Raw genomic sequence first — 15,101 nt, forward strand, 5'->3', positions numbered from 1 at the left:
ATCCATGTCAATACGCTGCAGCATATCCGCAACAAATTGTTGTCAGTGTGGTTTGTCGTTCGGCGTCAGATGTTGCAGAATTTGCACTTTGTAAGCACACATACAAAGACGCTGGTGAACTACACGATGCAATGTTGATTGAGGTACATCAAGTTGCCTAGATGCTTGACGAATCGACTTACATAGGCTTCTGAGAAATGTTTGTCTGATGTCCTCCACTGTCTCTTCTGAAACTCCATAATGTGCACTGCCAGAATGTTTCAGAACACTTCTTGCTGCCAGAAACTTCCTATACCATTCCTTAATTGTTTTTGCATCAGGTAGATGACATTCATACACATAACGATAATTTCTTTGCACAGTAATTGGCAATTTTGTTTCTGCAAACCACACTACTGCTTGCGAGGGCTGCTGTGGAGTTGCCATTTTCCCTTCATGTGACCGTGCTGCACTCTTGTGACGACACTTGGCACTTCTGAGGCAGGAATATAAATTCTTTGAGATCCTCCACAATGTGGTGCATTTTTCATTGTAGTATCTACTGTGTTTTTTCTCTCCTGGGTCCTTGAAATCATGGAGGTTTGAGTGGGATACCCTGTATTTAACTCATCAGTGTGTTCATTCACCACAAGGCACAAGGTTTCCCAGTAGTGGTGACAAGACCCATCCTTGTGGACACCCCCCACCCCTCTGGTGGTGGTTGATCACCATTTTCTCATTCATCATGGAGGCTTCCATCTTTCTTCTACTTAGCATGGTCGTAATCCACTTTCATACGGTGGTATCAGTGCCATGCTCTTTTGCACCTCCAATCATGGATTCAAAGGTCATAATGCCAAAAGCCCCCCTTGATATCCAGGAAGATGCGGAGAGCTATTTCTTGAAAATGTAGAGCTTTTTCCACCTTCTGAACAAGTTGAGATGAAGTGCTGTTTCACATGATTTACTCAGTTAATATGCGTGTTGGTTTATATGTAGAAGAAACTTAGTTAATCTATTTTTCTTAACACAAACATTAACCAGTTTCTCTAATGTCTTTCAGAGAAGGGAAACAGATTGATCGATGTCATATCCTAAGCCCTGGCATGATCAGTTCTCCCTGGCTTTGGAAAGACAACCACCTTAATTGTCCTCTAAGATTTAGTAATGATTCTTCCTGTTAGGCTGGCTGCTGTGGCCGAGTGGTTCTGGGCACTTCAGTCCGGAACCCCGCTGCTGCTATGGTCGCAGGTTCGAATCCTGCCTTGGGCATGGATGTGTATGCTTTAAGTTAGTTAGGTTTAAGTAGTTCTATGTCTGGGGGCTGATGACCTTTGAACCATCTTCCTGTTAGGTTGACACTAAAGAGTCTGTGTAGGAATCTAATTAAAGCCCCTTCAGCCTGTTGTTTTAGAGCTAGAAAAATTGTGTTTGGACCTGGTGACTTGAATGGTTGAAACATTCCCATTAGCCACTGGATGTTTTTGAAACCAACACTGTCTCTTTCAGGTTCCCAGTTTCTTATTGATTACCTGTAAACCAGTGTCTCTCAGGGACTGACTCCTGGTCTTTGTTGTCTGCCAGAGTGCATTGAGGGAAATGAGTCTTGAGGAGCATGTCCTGCATCTCACTTGCTGGTCTCATATACCAGGGTGTCTACGACCCGGGACATCCGGGAAAAACCCGGGAATTTTTCATTGCTTTTGTTCTCAGTTAAATTTTTGTAATTTTGACTGGTAAGAACCAATACTCTAAGAAAGGATATTACTGTATCCTGCTACTGCAGTAATAAAACGTGAACGAGAGAAAAAACTGAACTAAAACTTAAATTGCAAAGGAAATGCGCCATATACAGCAACAAACACAGTGCTCATACAAGTGTCTGCTAACAGCAAAATGTGTCAAAGGCTTTAGGAAGACTATGCAATGCTTCGTAACAACAAATTGCCTCTGATGAGCATGACATCACAACTATTAACATTAGATTTGTTTTAGCAGTTACGAGTGGAATCATGTGCATGCACAGTTGAGTAGTATCTTTTTCCGCTTGTGGCTACAGAAACATGGCTGTTGGCTGCAAGGAAAAAAAAAAGGGGGGGGGGGTTGTTGGCATTGGCATCAGAACCAATAAATAATTGTTCTTTGTGCTGTGAGCAGCTGTCTACCAGTCCTCCACTTCCTGTGAAGGAGTAGTACCGTATTTACTTGAATCTAAGCCACACCTGAAAAATGAGACTCAAAATCGAGGAAAAAAAATTTTCCCGAATCTAAGCCGCACCTGAAATTTGAGACTCGAAATTTAAGGGGAGAGAGAAGTTTTAGGCCGCATCTCCAAATCGAAACAAAGTTGGTCCATTGTAATACGAGACACAATTTAGGTCAAATGAATGACGATACAGCTACAGTAGTTTGATTCGAGTCGTAACCTTAGCAGTTAAACTTTACCCGGTAGCCATTGCTATGCGTCAGGGGCTCTGTCCATATTTATAGGGTACCCTTCCTTTTTCACGTGCTTCGTCTGGTTTGAATTGATTGCTTATTTTTCTTTGATCTGATAAGTGCCGTTTTCTTTGTTATAGGTGTTTACGTCACCCTAAGCTGAAAATGCATTACTGTACTGTGTCATGCATTGTTTGTCGCATTTTGACAGTGCATGTTTACGGCCTGTCGCAGCTCGCGGCATGGCTTGCTTTTGTGCGCACTACCGCCGCTTACAATTTAAAAAAAAAAGAGAGAGAAGAATCGTCTCATAAGCGAAACAATGGCAAGAGACTGCTATTTGTTGTTACTTACACTGCTGATTTCTTTGATAATGATCAACAAGAACCAAATAATAGACTGAGTATGATAGATGATGTTCTGAACAAGAGTTTAGCGAAAATTTTTCTCCGTTTCAAAATCTTTGCAGGTGCCTCTTTAGTTCATTACACTCTGCACAGAAATTAGAGTCATCTTAGATTTAAAAATCTAGTCAATTGCTGTGCTTCATTTCTGACTGTATAACTATTAGGCATAAGAATAATAGGAATATAGACATGAAATGATATGTATATTCTTCCACGTTTGCTGTTGTCTCACTCTAGTTTCGTAGTTTATTAGGCAGACAGGATTTAAATGAGATAGCAGCAAACACATAACAATACATGGCAAAATGTTTATATTCATATTATTCTTATGGTGAAGAGAATACTGCATGTGATTCACATTTCATAGAAGTTCCTATTAGCAACCATCTCTTCTCACAGGTAGGAAAAAATTCAGAACATAGCGTTGGCCATATTGACAAACATCCCGAACAGTCTTGCCAGTCGAATTTTCGTCTTACATTGAAATGCTGCTACATTTGAAGATGAACGATACGGAATTAGTATTTACTTCGTTGGATAATATATGAAAATGCTGTGGTCGAAACTCGGGGCGGAGAAAAAAAAAGCTCGTCTTCCACTTTTTTTTTTTTTTAAATGGCACAGAGGATTTGGGCCAGTAATTATCTTTGTGCCTACAAAGCATGCCTGTGTAGCGCTACATATATTCTACGGCAGAAGTTAGTTGTGGTGGCACCCACCAACATTTTTCAGAACTTTTGCTTGCTTTGCACTCGATTCTAAGCTGCAGACGGTTTTTTGGATTGCAAAAACCCGAAAAAAAAGTGCGGCTTAGGTTCGAGTAAATACGGTACTGTCCTCGTAAGGAAGACAAGCCTAGGCCTATTTCCTTCATGCTTCCTTCATCAAGCCATTTTTTAATATATATATATATATATATATATATATATATATATATATATATATATATATATATAAAAAATAAGGTTCCTGGATCAGGGCCATGTCCAATTCCTCTCTTCGTAGAAGATGACTAAAGGTGACAGGTGCCCCTTTCTGAGTAGCAGGTTTTTTGCAAAACTTTCAGCCTACAACTTGCTGCCATAGTCGCTTCAAATGTCTATGATTACTCTGTCAGTAACCCGTGAGAACCTTAAGTTGAATTTCAGGTCCTGTCCTCACAGTGCCATCAGCGATTTTTCACCGAGTTCCACCGCGTGGGTTTGTCCATCCGATATAACCTTTAGTTTGACTAGCCTCTGGTCCTCTGTCAAGATCTTCTAGTTCTGTACCACTACTTTCCCAGACAGTGTCTGAGAAGGGTACCCTTAAGAACTTTCAGTACCCAAATTGGTATCTTTGTGGTCTTAGAAGAGCTCAGCTGCTTTATTGACCAACAGATCTGCCTCCTCCCACAGAGGGATCTTGGGCACCATCTTCAGATGCCAATCCACTGTTCCCATCCCTTTGCAGTCAAAGATAAGAGCCCCCTTGTCTAAATAGACCCTCCTGAATTTGGGTCTGGACTTGCATCCTCCTCAGCCTTCTCAGAGAAAGCCATGTGAAGAAGTTCGACATGCCGGAGTTTATGATGAGTGGATATCCTTGTTGGATAAATGCCATCCTAAATAACGAGACTGCAGTACTATAGGTCTGTTTCTCTATTTCTTGCTTCACCTGTTTATCTTGAGAAGTGGAAGTGTCAGACTGTTTCCTTGTTCTCATGTTTTCTGTCTTATAGGTAGAAGAGTTTGATTAATCCCTTCACTCTGAGACAGTCTTTTAATCCCTTCCCCTTCCACCCCCCCCCCCCACCCCCCACCGCCCAATTAACATTTAGGAAGCCTTTCTTTATCTTCCTTTTCGTTCCTGCAGAAGTTCCCTTCTTTGAGCCCCAAACAAGGATTTGATCTTGACCTGGTCCAACTTCTCAGAGACAATTTCCCCTTTCGGACAGGTCTGTTGCTTGACCCAAGTGTGGAAACAGCATTCAGCGGTTCGAGCACCTATGCTTGGGAGTTTTTAGGCCTCATTGAGTCCCTCAGTTTCTGTTTTGTTTTGCTCTGTTTCTCCATTTTGGTTCCATGAGAATTGTGGATTTATTCAGATGACACCAAAGAATCCCTGTTGTGCAAGCCTATTTGCTGAGGGAGATAGCTCAATATCCCTGAGGCTCTCTTAATGGCACACGTTCCCACGCGTTTTGCACTACTCAGCACACATTGCATCGCACCTTGGTTTGGGTATATTGGGAAATGGGAAAGGACTTCGGGAGTGGATGTGGGAGAGATGGAGCATTGTGGGACACTCTTCATCTGGTTCATATGTGAGATCTGCTCAACATGGGAAACCCTGTCAGTAGCTGTGCTAGTACCAGAACAGCCATCAGCATCTTGCGAGCACATAAGCCTCTCTGCCTGTACCGACAGTTCTTCCACAAGGTGGTGTCCCCCAGAGAGGTTCAGACAGATTTAGTGACAACAGCTTAACGAGACTGCTTAAATCACTCATGCAATCCATCCTAAAATATTGCTCAAGTTTGTGAGACCCATATCAGATAAAACTAACAGCGGATATTGAATGTTTACAGAGAAGGGCAGCATGAATGGTCACAGGTTTGTTTAATCCAGGGGAGAGTGGCACAGAGATACAGAAAGAACTGAAGTGGCAGACACTCAAAGACAGTTGTGAACTATCCCAAGAAAGTCTATTAACAAAGTTTCAAGAACCAGCTTTAGTTAGGGATATACAACAACCCCCTATGTATAGCTCACACAGGGATCTTGAAGATAAGATCAGAATAATTACTGCACACACAGAGGCATTCAGTCAGTCATTCTTCTTTCCCTGCAGGTCTGGGGGTTAGAATAGACCCAAGGTAACCTGCCTGTCGTAAGGGGCGACTAAAAGGAGTCTCTCACTTTTTGGCCCTATGAGTTCAGGTCCCATTCTGTGGTTTGACCTGCCACTTTCAAAATTCTACAGAAGTGTGGGCCATATGGGGAAGGACGCCTTTTGTGGTGCACGAGTTATCCATAGTGTCCTTAGATTCAGTCTCCTGAATCTCTTGTCATGGCTTTGAATCTCCATCTGCGATTCAACTATTTGGGCGAGGACACTTTACGGGGTATGTCATCTTCTTCCATTGTCTCCTGTCCTCTTTCACCCCCATGACAATAATGGATTTCTCTGCGCCCAATGTCCAGCACGGTAGCCAGTCTGTTGTGGTGGGGCTGTCATGTACCCATTTGGTGATAGCCCCCTGACAGCAGAGGGATCGCACTGCTGATGCCTGAGCTGTGAACTCTCCACGTATGCCAAGGAGTAGATGCCTGTCTTCCTGGGGCATCCGGACTCCCGGCAACGGCCGTCATACCAGTTGGCCTTTGCTGTGGCTGGGTGGCACCCATGGCGGGAGCCCCTGATCAGATTGGGTGGCATCAGGGTGGATGACCCGCAATAAAGCACACTAAGTCATCTCTTGCTGGTGACTGTACAGCACCAGCAGTCTCTAACAAGGGCAATATCGAATACAGTGCCGAAGTTATGACCCTAAATCGTTTCCCTCCCTCACTACACCATGGAAGGAACATAGGGCTACAAAATGGAGAAAGCCATATTCGCCTTGATTTTTAGTCTTTAGCAGAACTGATGGGGGGGACTCCTTTCTACTTATAAAGCCTCAATTTTTCATCGAACACCTTGAGGATAAGTTGCGAGAAGTGACAGCGTTGTTCAAGATGCAAAATGGCACAGTCTTGTTCCAGACAGCATCCCCAGTGCAATCCTGAGTGTTACTCGCCTGTGACAAGCTGTGTGATATTCCTGTTTCTGTAACTCCCCATAAAATCCTCAACATGGTCCAGGGGATCATTTTCCACCGCGATCTCCTCTTGCAGTCTGACAATGAGCTCCACGCTGATTTAGAACGGCGGGGTGTTCTTTTCAGCTGGCGCGTTTGCAGGAGACCCAACGACAACAGGGTTGAACTGGTGCCTTCATCTTGGCCTTTGAGGGTGATTCATTGCCTGAAAGGGTTAAGGTGATGGTTTACCACTGTGACATTAAACCATGTGTCCCTCCCCCTACACGGTGCATTAAGTGCTGGAAGTTAGAGCACATGTCGTCCCACTGCACTTACAGCACCAGATGTCAAGACTGCAGACGTCCACTGCACCCTGATACTCCATGTGTGCCTCCTCCCACTTGCATCAACTGTGGAGAGCACCACTCCCCCTGCTCGCCAGACTGCCCAGTACTCCAAAAGGAGCAGAAAACCATGGAGTACAAGACCCTGGACCGGTTGACTTACACAGAGGCTAAACATAAATTTGAAAGATTACCCCTATTTGGTTGACGTCAACATATGCTGCAGCTATGTCACCATTGCCATCCCAAGTGCCAGTGGTTCCTCACTCTGTGCCACGAACAGTGGGCGCTATGGGCGACCAGGATACATCCACCCCCTTGGTGGTAGGGGGCAAATCTTCCTCTGCTCCCAGAGCACCTACTTCGAAAGCAAGGTCCGCCCCCCCTCCCCCCTGCCGGAGAAGCAACAGCCTCCTCCTACTCCTCTCATGCAGAAGGGGTCCTTTGGGGCCCTCTCTCTCTGAAGGTATCCACTAATGCAAGGTGGACACTCGCCAGTGGCTCAAGGAGCCAAAAGCTGCTGGACGAAGAGCTTCATGTCTTCCTCTGTGCCTGAAACTACTTCAGAGAAGTCCTCCCAGCAAGCCCCTAGAGAGAAGCGAGAGGGCAAGCAAACATAGAAGTCTGGTAAGAAAAAGGATACTCAGGTGGCCCCAAAACCACCACTCCCTACCAATTCTGCACCTGAAGATGCACCGAAGATCTTAGTGTCCCCTGGAGACCTAGATCTCACTGATGCCTCATCCACCATATAAATGGCTACAAATACTCAATCGGTGGCAGCAGGTGACCCTGAGGCATATCCTGCCTCCTTGCATATTTCATACCTTCCCAGCCTCACAATAATGTCGTTCTCCAGTGGAATTGCAGCAGTTTTTTACACCACCTGGGTGAGCGACAGCAACTCTTAAGCTTTACACCTGCTTTCTGCATTGCCCTCCAGGAAACCTGGTTCCCAACAATGCGGACACCTGTCCTCTGCGGCTATAGGAGATATTACAAGAACCGTAGTGACTATAATAGAGTGTCAGGTGGAGTTTGTCTATGTCCTGAACTCAGTATGCAGTGAACCTGTGCCTCTTCAAACCCCACTTGCAGCTGTGGCTGTCAGGATAAGGACGACACATGAAATAACTGTCTGCAATGTATATCTTCTTCCAGATGGTGCAGTACCCCTGAACGCATTGGGTGCACTGTTGATCAGCTCCCTAAACCTCTCCTACTTTTGGGAGATTTTCATGCTCATAACCCCTTATGGGGTGGCATCGTGCTTACTGGCCGAGGCAGAGATGTCAAAAATTTACTGTCACAATTAGACCTCTGCCTCTTAAATACAGGTGCCCCCACACATTTCAGAGTGGCGCATGCACATATTTGGCCATTGATCTTTCGGGTTGCAGTCCTGGCCTTCTCCCATCTATCTCCTGGAGAGCACGTGACGACCTGTGTGGTAGTGACCACTTCCCCATCTTCCCGTCACTGCCCCGGCGTCAGGCCCACAGACGCCTGCCCAGGTGGGCTTTAAATAAGGCAGACTGGGATACTTTCACTTCTGCTGTCACCGTTGAATCTCCCCCACATGGTAACATCGATGTGGTGGTTGAGCAGCTAACTACAATGATCCCTTGTTCTTTAGGGTACCCTGGCGAAGGACAATCCCTTGGTGGTCGCCAGAAGTCGCTGAGGCAATTAAGGAGTGTCGGCGAGCTCTACAGCGGCATAAGCGGCACCCTTTCCTGGAACACCTCATAGTCTTTAAATGGCTCCGTGCCCGCATTTGTCCGCTTATCAGAAGATGGAAACAGGAGTGTTGGGAGAGATATGTCCTGACCATTGGGTGCCATATGTAACCTTCACAAGTCTGGGAAAGATGAAACAAGTCAAGTTTTTGGGTACCAGACCCCAACAGGTGTTCCTGATGTTAACATAAATGGCGTATTATCTACCGAAGCAAACGCGATTGCCAAGCACTTTGCTGAGCACTGTGCACGCGCCTCTGCATTGGAGAATTACCCCCCAGCCGTTCGCACTCTCAAACGGCAGATGGAAGGGAAAGTCTTCTCATTCACTGCACACCACAGCGAATCCTATAATGCCCCATTTACAGAGTGGGAGTTCCTCAGTGCCTGTGCACATTGCCCTGACTCAGCTCCTGGGCCAGATCAGATCCAGTCAGATGATTAAACATCTCTTGTCTGACTACAAGCAACATCTCCTCATGATCTTCAACCGGGTCTGGTGCGATATTGTCTTTCCATCACACTAGCGGAAGATCACTATCATACCACTGCTCAAACCCAGCAAAACCCACTTGATGTGGATAGCTATCAGCCCATCAGCCTCACCAACGTTCTTTGTAAGCTGCTGGAACTTACGGTGTGTCAGTGGTTGGGTTGGGTCGGGTCCTGGAGCTCCATGCCAGGGCGGTTTCCGCCTGGGTCACTCTACCATTGATAATCTTGTGTCACCCAAGTCTGCCATCCGAACTGCCTTTTCCAGACACCAATACCTTGTTGCCGTCTTCTTTGATTTACGAAAAGCATATGACTCCATCTGGCGACATCATATCCTTGCCACATTATACGAGTGGGGTCTCCAAGGCCTGCTCCTGATTTTTATCCAGAATTTCCTGTCGCTTTGTACTTTCTGTGTCCAAGTTGGTGCCTCCCATAGTTCCCCCCATATCCAGAAGAATGGGGTCCTGCAGAGCTCTGTATTGAGTATATCTCTGTTTTTAGTGGCCATTGACAGTCTAGCAACAGCTGTAGGGCCATCCATCTCACCCTGTCTGTATGCAGATGACTTCTGCATTTTTTACTGCTCCATTAGTACTGGTGTTGCCGAGCGGTGCCTACAGGGAGCTATCTACAAGGTGCAGTCATGGGCTCTAGCCCATGACTTCCAGTTTTTGGCTGCAAGGTCGTGTGTTATGCATTTCCATCAGCATTGTACCATTCATCCGGAACCAGAACTTTACCTTACTGATGATCGCCTCACTGTAGTGGAGACATATTGATTCTTAGGACTGGTTTTTGACTCCTGATTGACTTGGCTTCCTCACATTCGTCAGCTTAAGCGGAAGTGCTGGCAGCACCTCAATGCCCTCTGCTGTCTGGGCTACACCAACTGGGGTGCAGATTGCTCTACGCTGCTGCAGCTCTACAGAGCCCTTGTTCAATCCTGCATTGACTATGGGAGTCTGGTTTATGGTTCGGTGGTACCCTCAGCGTTGCGTTTACTCGACCCAGTGCACCACTGTGGCGTTTGACTAGTGATGGGAGCTTTTAGGACGAGTCTGGTGGCCAGAGTCCTGGTGGAGGCTGGAGTCCCTCCATTGCAGGTCAGGCGTACGGAGCTGCTCGCCAGTTACATTGCACACGTTCACAGTTCTGCGCATCCAAATTACCATCTCCTTTTCCCACCCACATTGGTTCATGCCATGCATTGGTGGCCCAGGTCAGGGCTTACAATTGCAGCTTGTGTCCGATCCCTTCTATCTGAACTGGAGTCCTTGCCTTTACCACCTATACTCAAGGCCCATGGTGTACATCTAGGCCGCGGCTTCGCCTGGACCTTTCACAAGGCCCAATGGACTCAGTTCACCCCACGGCTCTCCGCTGTCACTTCCTCTCGATTCTTGACTTGCACTGAGGTCATGAAGTGGTTTACATCGATGGCTCTATGGCTGATGGTCACATCGGCTTTGCGTATGTCCATGTAGGACATGTTGAACAGCATTCCTTGCCCAATGGCTGCAGTGTTTTCATTGTAGAGCTGGTGGCTGTACCTCATGCTCTTGAGCTCATCCGTTCATGCCCTGGGGATTCGTTTATTCTGTGTACTGACTCTTTGAGCAGCCTACAAGCTATCGACCAGTCCTACCCTTGTCATCCTTTGGTAGCGACCATCCAGGAGTCCATCTATGCCCTGGAATGGTCCGGTCGTTCAGTGGTATTTGTCTGGACCCCAGGACACATCGGAATCCCAGGCAATGAACTTTGGCAGGCTGGCCAAACAGGCTACACAGGAACAGTTTATAGAGATTGGAATTCCAATCACTGACCTACATTCGTTTTACACCGCCAGGTTTTTCGGCTTTGGGAGATGGAATGGCACAGTGTCAGTATGCACAACAAACTGCATGCCATTTAGGACACTACGAATGTGTGGCAGTCCTCCATATGGGCCTCTTGCAGGGACTCTGTGGTTCTCTGCCAGCTCCACATTGGCTATGCTTGGGCGACCCACAGCTGCCTCCTGCTCCATGAAGACCCGCCTTAGTGTCGATGTGGCACCCGGTCGACAGTGGCCCATATTCCGGTGCACTGTCCCACTTTGACTGCCGTGCGACGAAATCTTCGGTTACTGAACTTGTTGCCGCTAATTTTATCTTACAATGCCTCATTGGCTGATATAGTTTTATGTTCTATTAGCGAGGGTGGGTTTTATCATTTGATCTAAGTTTTAGCGCATGTCCTTTTGTCCCTCTGTGTCCTCCAACCCAGGGCTTTTAGGGTGGAGGTTGTAATGTGTTGCAGAGTGGCTGGCTTCACCTTTTTATTCTCACAGTCAGCCAACCATGGTAATCTGTTTTGTCATCTTAATTTCTTCTGCCTGTTTCTTGCGTTTCTGTGGTTTTCTTGTCCCCTTTTGTCCATTTAAGTGTTTGTTACCCTTCAGTCATTCTTGTGGTTTTTCGTTTCCCTCCGTTTCGTGTTGTCAGTTGCACTTGTTTTATTCTCACCCTTGTGGCATTGTTTTATTCGGAACAAGGGACTGATGACCTAGTAGTTTGGTCCCCCCCCCCCCCCCTCCCCTTTTAAACCAACCAACCACTCAGCCATTCTTCCCACACTACATACATGAGTGGAACAGGAAGAAACCCCAATGAGTGGTTCAGCGGGACATACCCTCTGCTATGCACCTCATGATTGTTTGCAGAGTATATATGTAGATGTAGATATAACATGAGAAGGGTTACTTTCCAACTCTTGCACATAATGGGGATTTTCCGTAGACTTGGGGCAGGGGAAGGCTTCTGTGTGTGTTACGATATGTCGCACATTCATCAGAAAATACTTTTCTGAGTTGTGTTGTGAATGAGAGGCATGTCATATTGATACACTTGACAAGTAGCCAAAAATAGAAATTTACAGTGTATGAATTCTCATTGTATTATTCAGTGTACATTGCATATGAGAAGCTGTTTTATACCTAGAAATTTACAGTGTATGACTTCTTATTGAATTATTCAATGTACATTGCATCTGAGAATCTCTCTTATCTCTAGGTCAAAACAGTACTTGGATATAAAAACTACATATCCATTGGATCTGTGTGTGAATCGTTGTGCCTTACACAGGAACTTACATATCTCTATGTCCTAGACATCTTGTGGAGGTATCACAAGTTAACGCTTTATGAGGCTTTCTCAACACTTTCATGCAGCACTTAATTAGTACTGTATTGACATTGAACCACATAGGACATGATTATTCCTCCTGATAAATTTTCTGGCATGTTAATGTGTAGGTTTCATAGTCACCATTTCAGTGGGGCTGGAGATGTTGCTGAATCATGCCCAATCAAGCAGCCATGAAATTGTTCATTAAGAACAGCATTTTCAGTGTGCCAAATAATAATTTTCATTCACATACCCTTCAGAAAAATATGCTCTGAACAGGTACCAAGATAACTTTCCAGCGTATATCATAACATGAAGTGGATTACTTTCTAACTTTTGCTCATAAAAGGGATTGGTCTTTGACCAGAAAACCACTTTTCTCATGAGTTAACTGTAATACATCACAAATTCATAAGATTTGAAAATTGTGCCAACAAAGCATGGCAGGCTGAAATTTTCTGCTGTAGGTTATTGGCAGTTAATTCATTCACAGGCATTGGTCTAAATCCTTTAATTTTCAGTTTAATGTGTTCATGCATTGTTGACTGTGGTTCCTAAGGTTTAGCTGCTGTGTTTTGAATAGAATTGTTGGTAACTTTTAGATTCATTGAGTGATGATAATACTTGGCTCTTGCATTTTCTTATGTCCACGACATGGCCTCTCTTTGGCACTGCCTGGAACAAAAAGCATGTTTCTTCCAATCAGGCAGAATTGAGTTATGAGTTATTACCTCACCAGATTGATCTTTAGAGACGCTCATTACCTGTGTCATCATTTGCCCTGTCTGTGGACGTTTATGCACCCATACACAGGCAACTAATTGCTCCTGAACAAAGTAAATGTGTCTGGTCACATCAGCCATGGTTTCACAGCTGAAACAATACCGTACAGACAATGTACTTTTCATGAGCTACAAAGCAGGTATGCCAATAAAACAACTACTAGTGTCACCAATTTTACAAAATAATGGGACGTGGGTATGCTTGGACACCATGTGTATCTGTATGAGATTTGTACCTGTAAGTTTCATTAGAGTGTATGAAATCTATGAAAATTCATCAAGTGATGTTTAAGTTTTATTTGGACTAAACTTGTATAAATGAAGTTTTTGAGTTGTCAAATGCGGTCTCATTTTGCTTGAGTAGTATGTTATGTACTTTACAGGGTTTGTTTCGGAATCATGGAGATGCATATTTGAGGTATTTCTCCCATCATCTGGAGGAGCTGGTGGCTGATAAAAATGAAAGTAGTCAACGCTGTGCAGCAGAAATTATAGCAGGTAAGAGATTCATTCCAGTAAGAAATTTTTAGAAACTTATTTGCAGAGGCAGACAAAGAATTGACAGACTGCTATGATTCCAATTTTTCGTTTTTGAGTTTTAAATTTTTTATTAAAATAACATTTCTGCTGCTTTTGTGTCCAACTTTAGATGAAGCACATTATATTTTAAGCTTTTTATGTGCCTTAGGAATTATTCGAGGTTCGAAACATTGGCCTTTTGAGAAGGTATCTTCAATGTGGAAATTTTTGTCTCCGGTCATTGAAACTGCATTGTCAAACATGACGGAAGAAACTGTCGGAGACTGGGGTGTCTGTTTTGCCACTGCTTCTGTAAGTTGTGTAAAATTCTAATAGAGACTAATAAATTTTGTCATTTTCTAAATACTCCCACTATTATTTTGATTATTTTCTTGTTCAGAGGTATTTTCTATTCTATTAAATTTTGATTTTATATGCAAGACCTGTACGGTTTGTAGAATGTGAAGGCAGTCTAGATGTTTTGCACTTACAAGCAAAGTTTGTAATAGAACGAACACCTCCCCACTAAAACAGTGCAGTCACAGCACTGTTCCAATTTTGTAGAAATCTTCAGTTACGAGCACAATTTATTTGGCTTATTACACTGACGCAATAGAAATACACAGTAAAATCAGTAATGTATGAGTTTGATGTCACACAAATAAGCTGGCCAATGTTAAAGTCCATATGTACTCCAAAATCAAAGTGGAAGTCATCAGCAGATAGTGACCGATACAGTGAATCTTCCATAAAGTGAGTACATAAGAGAATAAGTTATCTGTGCAGCAAGTGCATAGTTATAGCCAGTCGGTGGTCACGGGGTCCTGCCAGGTGACATGACATAAGCTCTGGGGATGTGCCCTCTTCCCAATGTGTTTCTTGCAGAGACAGTTCATAGGTTGCAGCACTACGATTGGTGAGGGCTGAAGGCAGGGATCGATGTTTGCCAGCGGTGACAGCTTTATGTTTCCACCAGAGTCTGCTATTACACTCCTATCCCATAGATGCCACATAGGTGCAGAAGTGGCCCAACTTGTGCTAGCTCTGCTTAGGGTGTGGGGTGCCACCGCTGGAGCTGTAGCCAGAAGGTCCTGGATCTCCACCACGATGACTTCCAGCTACGCAGGTGGTGCTGGAGTCCAGTCAATGGCGAAAAGGTCATCAGGGGCCCAGCATTGATTGCAAAGGAGAGGAGTTGCCTGTGGCTTACAAAGCTGCAGATGCAGGTTGTACTCACCAGTGAGGCACGCTCGCAGTATCCTGAGGTGCAGCTGGTTCTGGTGGTGCTCCAGAGGTGACTCTCTGCGGAAACCTCATACTTCTGGCGGCCTTGCGGAACCTGGGTGTTGGTTGGTACACATGTCGGATGGCATCCAAACAATTGGACTCACACCAGAGTGCCAGCCTAGTTTTGGGGATGGACTGGGTACCAGGAAAGATGAG

General features: G+C 44.9%; 1 protein-coding gene across 1 annotated transcript in view; it reads left to right on the top strand.

Moving 5' to 3' along the window:
* The window catches only part of LOC126480677 (proteasome activator complex subunit 4-like), a 215,911-nt gene that overhangs the window by 132,080 nt on the left and 68,730 nt on the right, over window positions 1–15,101 (top strand). Inside the window, exons 24-25 of the mRNA XM_050103901.1 lie at window positions 13,523–13,637; window positions 13,828–13,970. Coding sequence (XP_049959858.1) covers window positions 13,523–13,637; window positions 13,828–13,970 — 258 coding nt within the window. The remainder of the gene's footprint in view (window positions 1–13,522; window positions 13,638–13,827; window positions 13,971–15,101) is intronic.

This window comes from Schistocerca serialis, chromosome 5, assembly GCF_023864345.2.
Source record: "Schistocerca serialis cubense isolate TAMUIC-IGC-003099 chromosome 5, iqSchSeri2.2, whole genome shotgun sequence".
NCBI lineage: Eukaryota > Metazoa > Arthropoda > Insecta > Orthoptera > Acrididae > Schistocerca > Schistocerca serialis.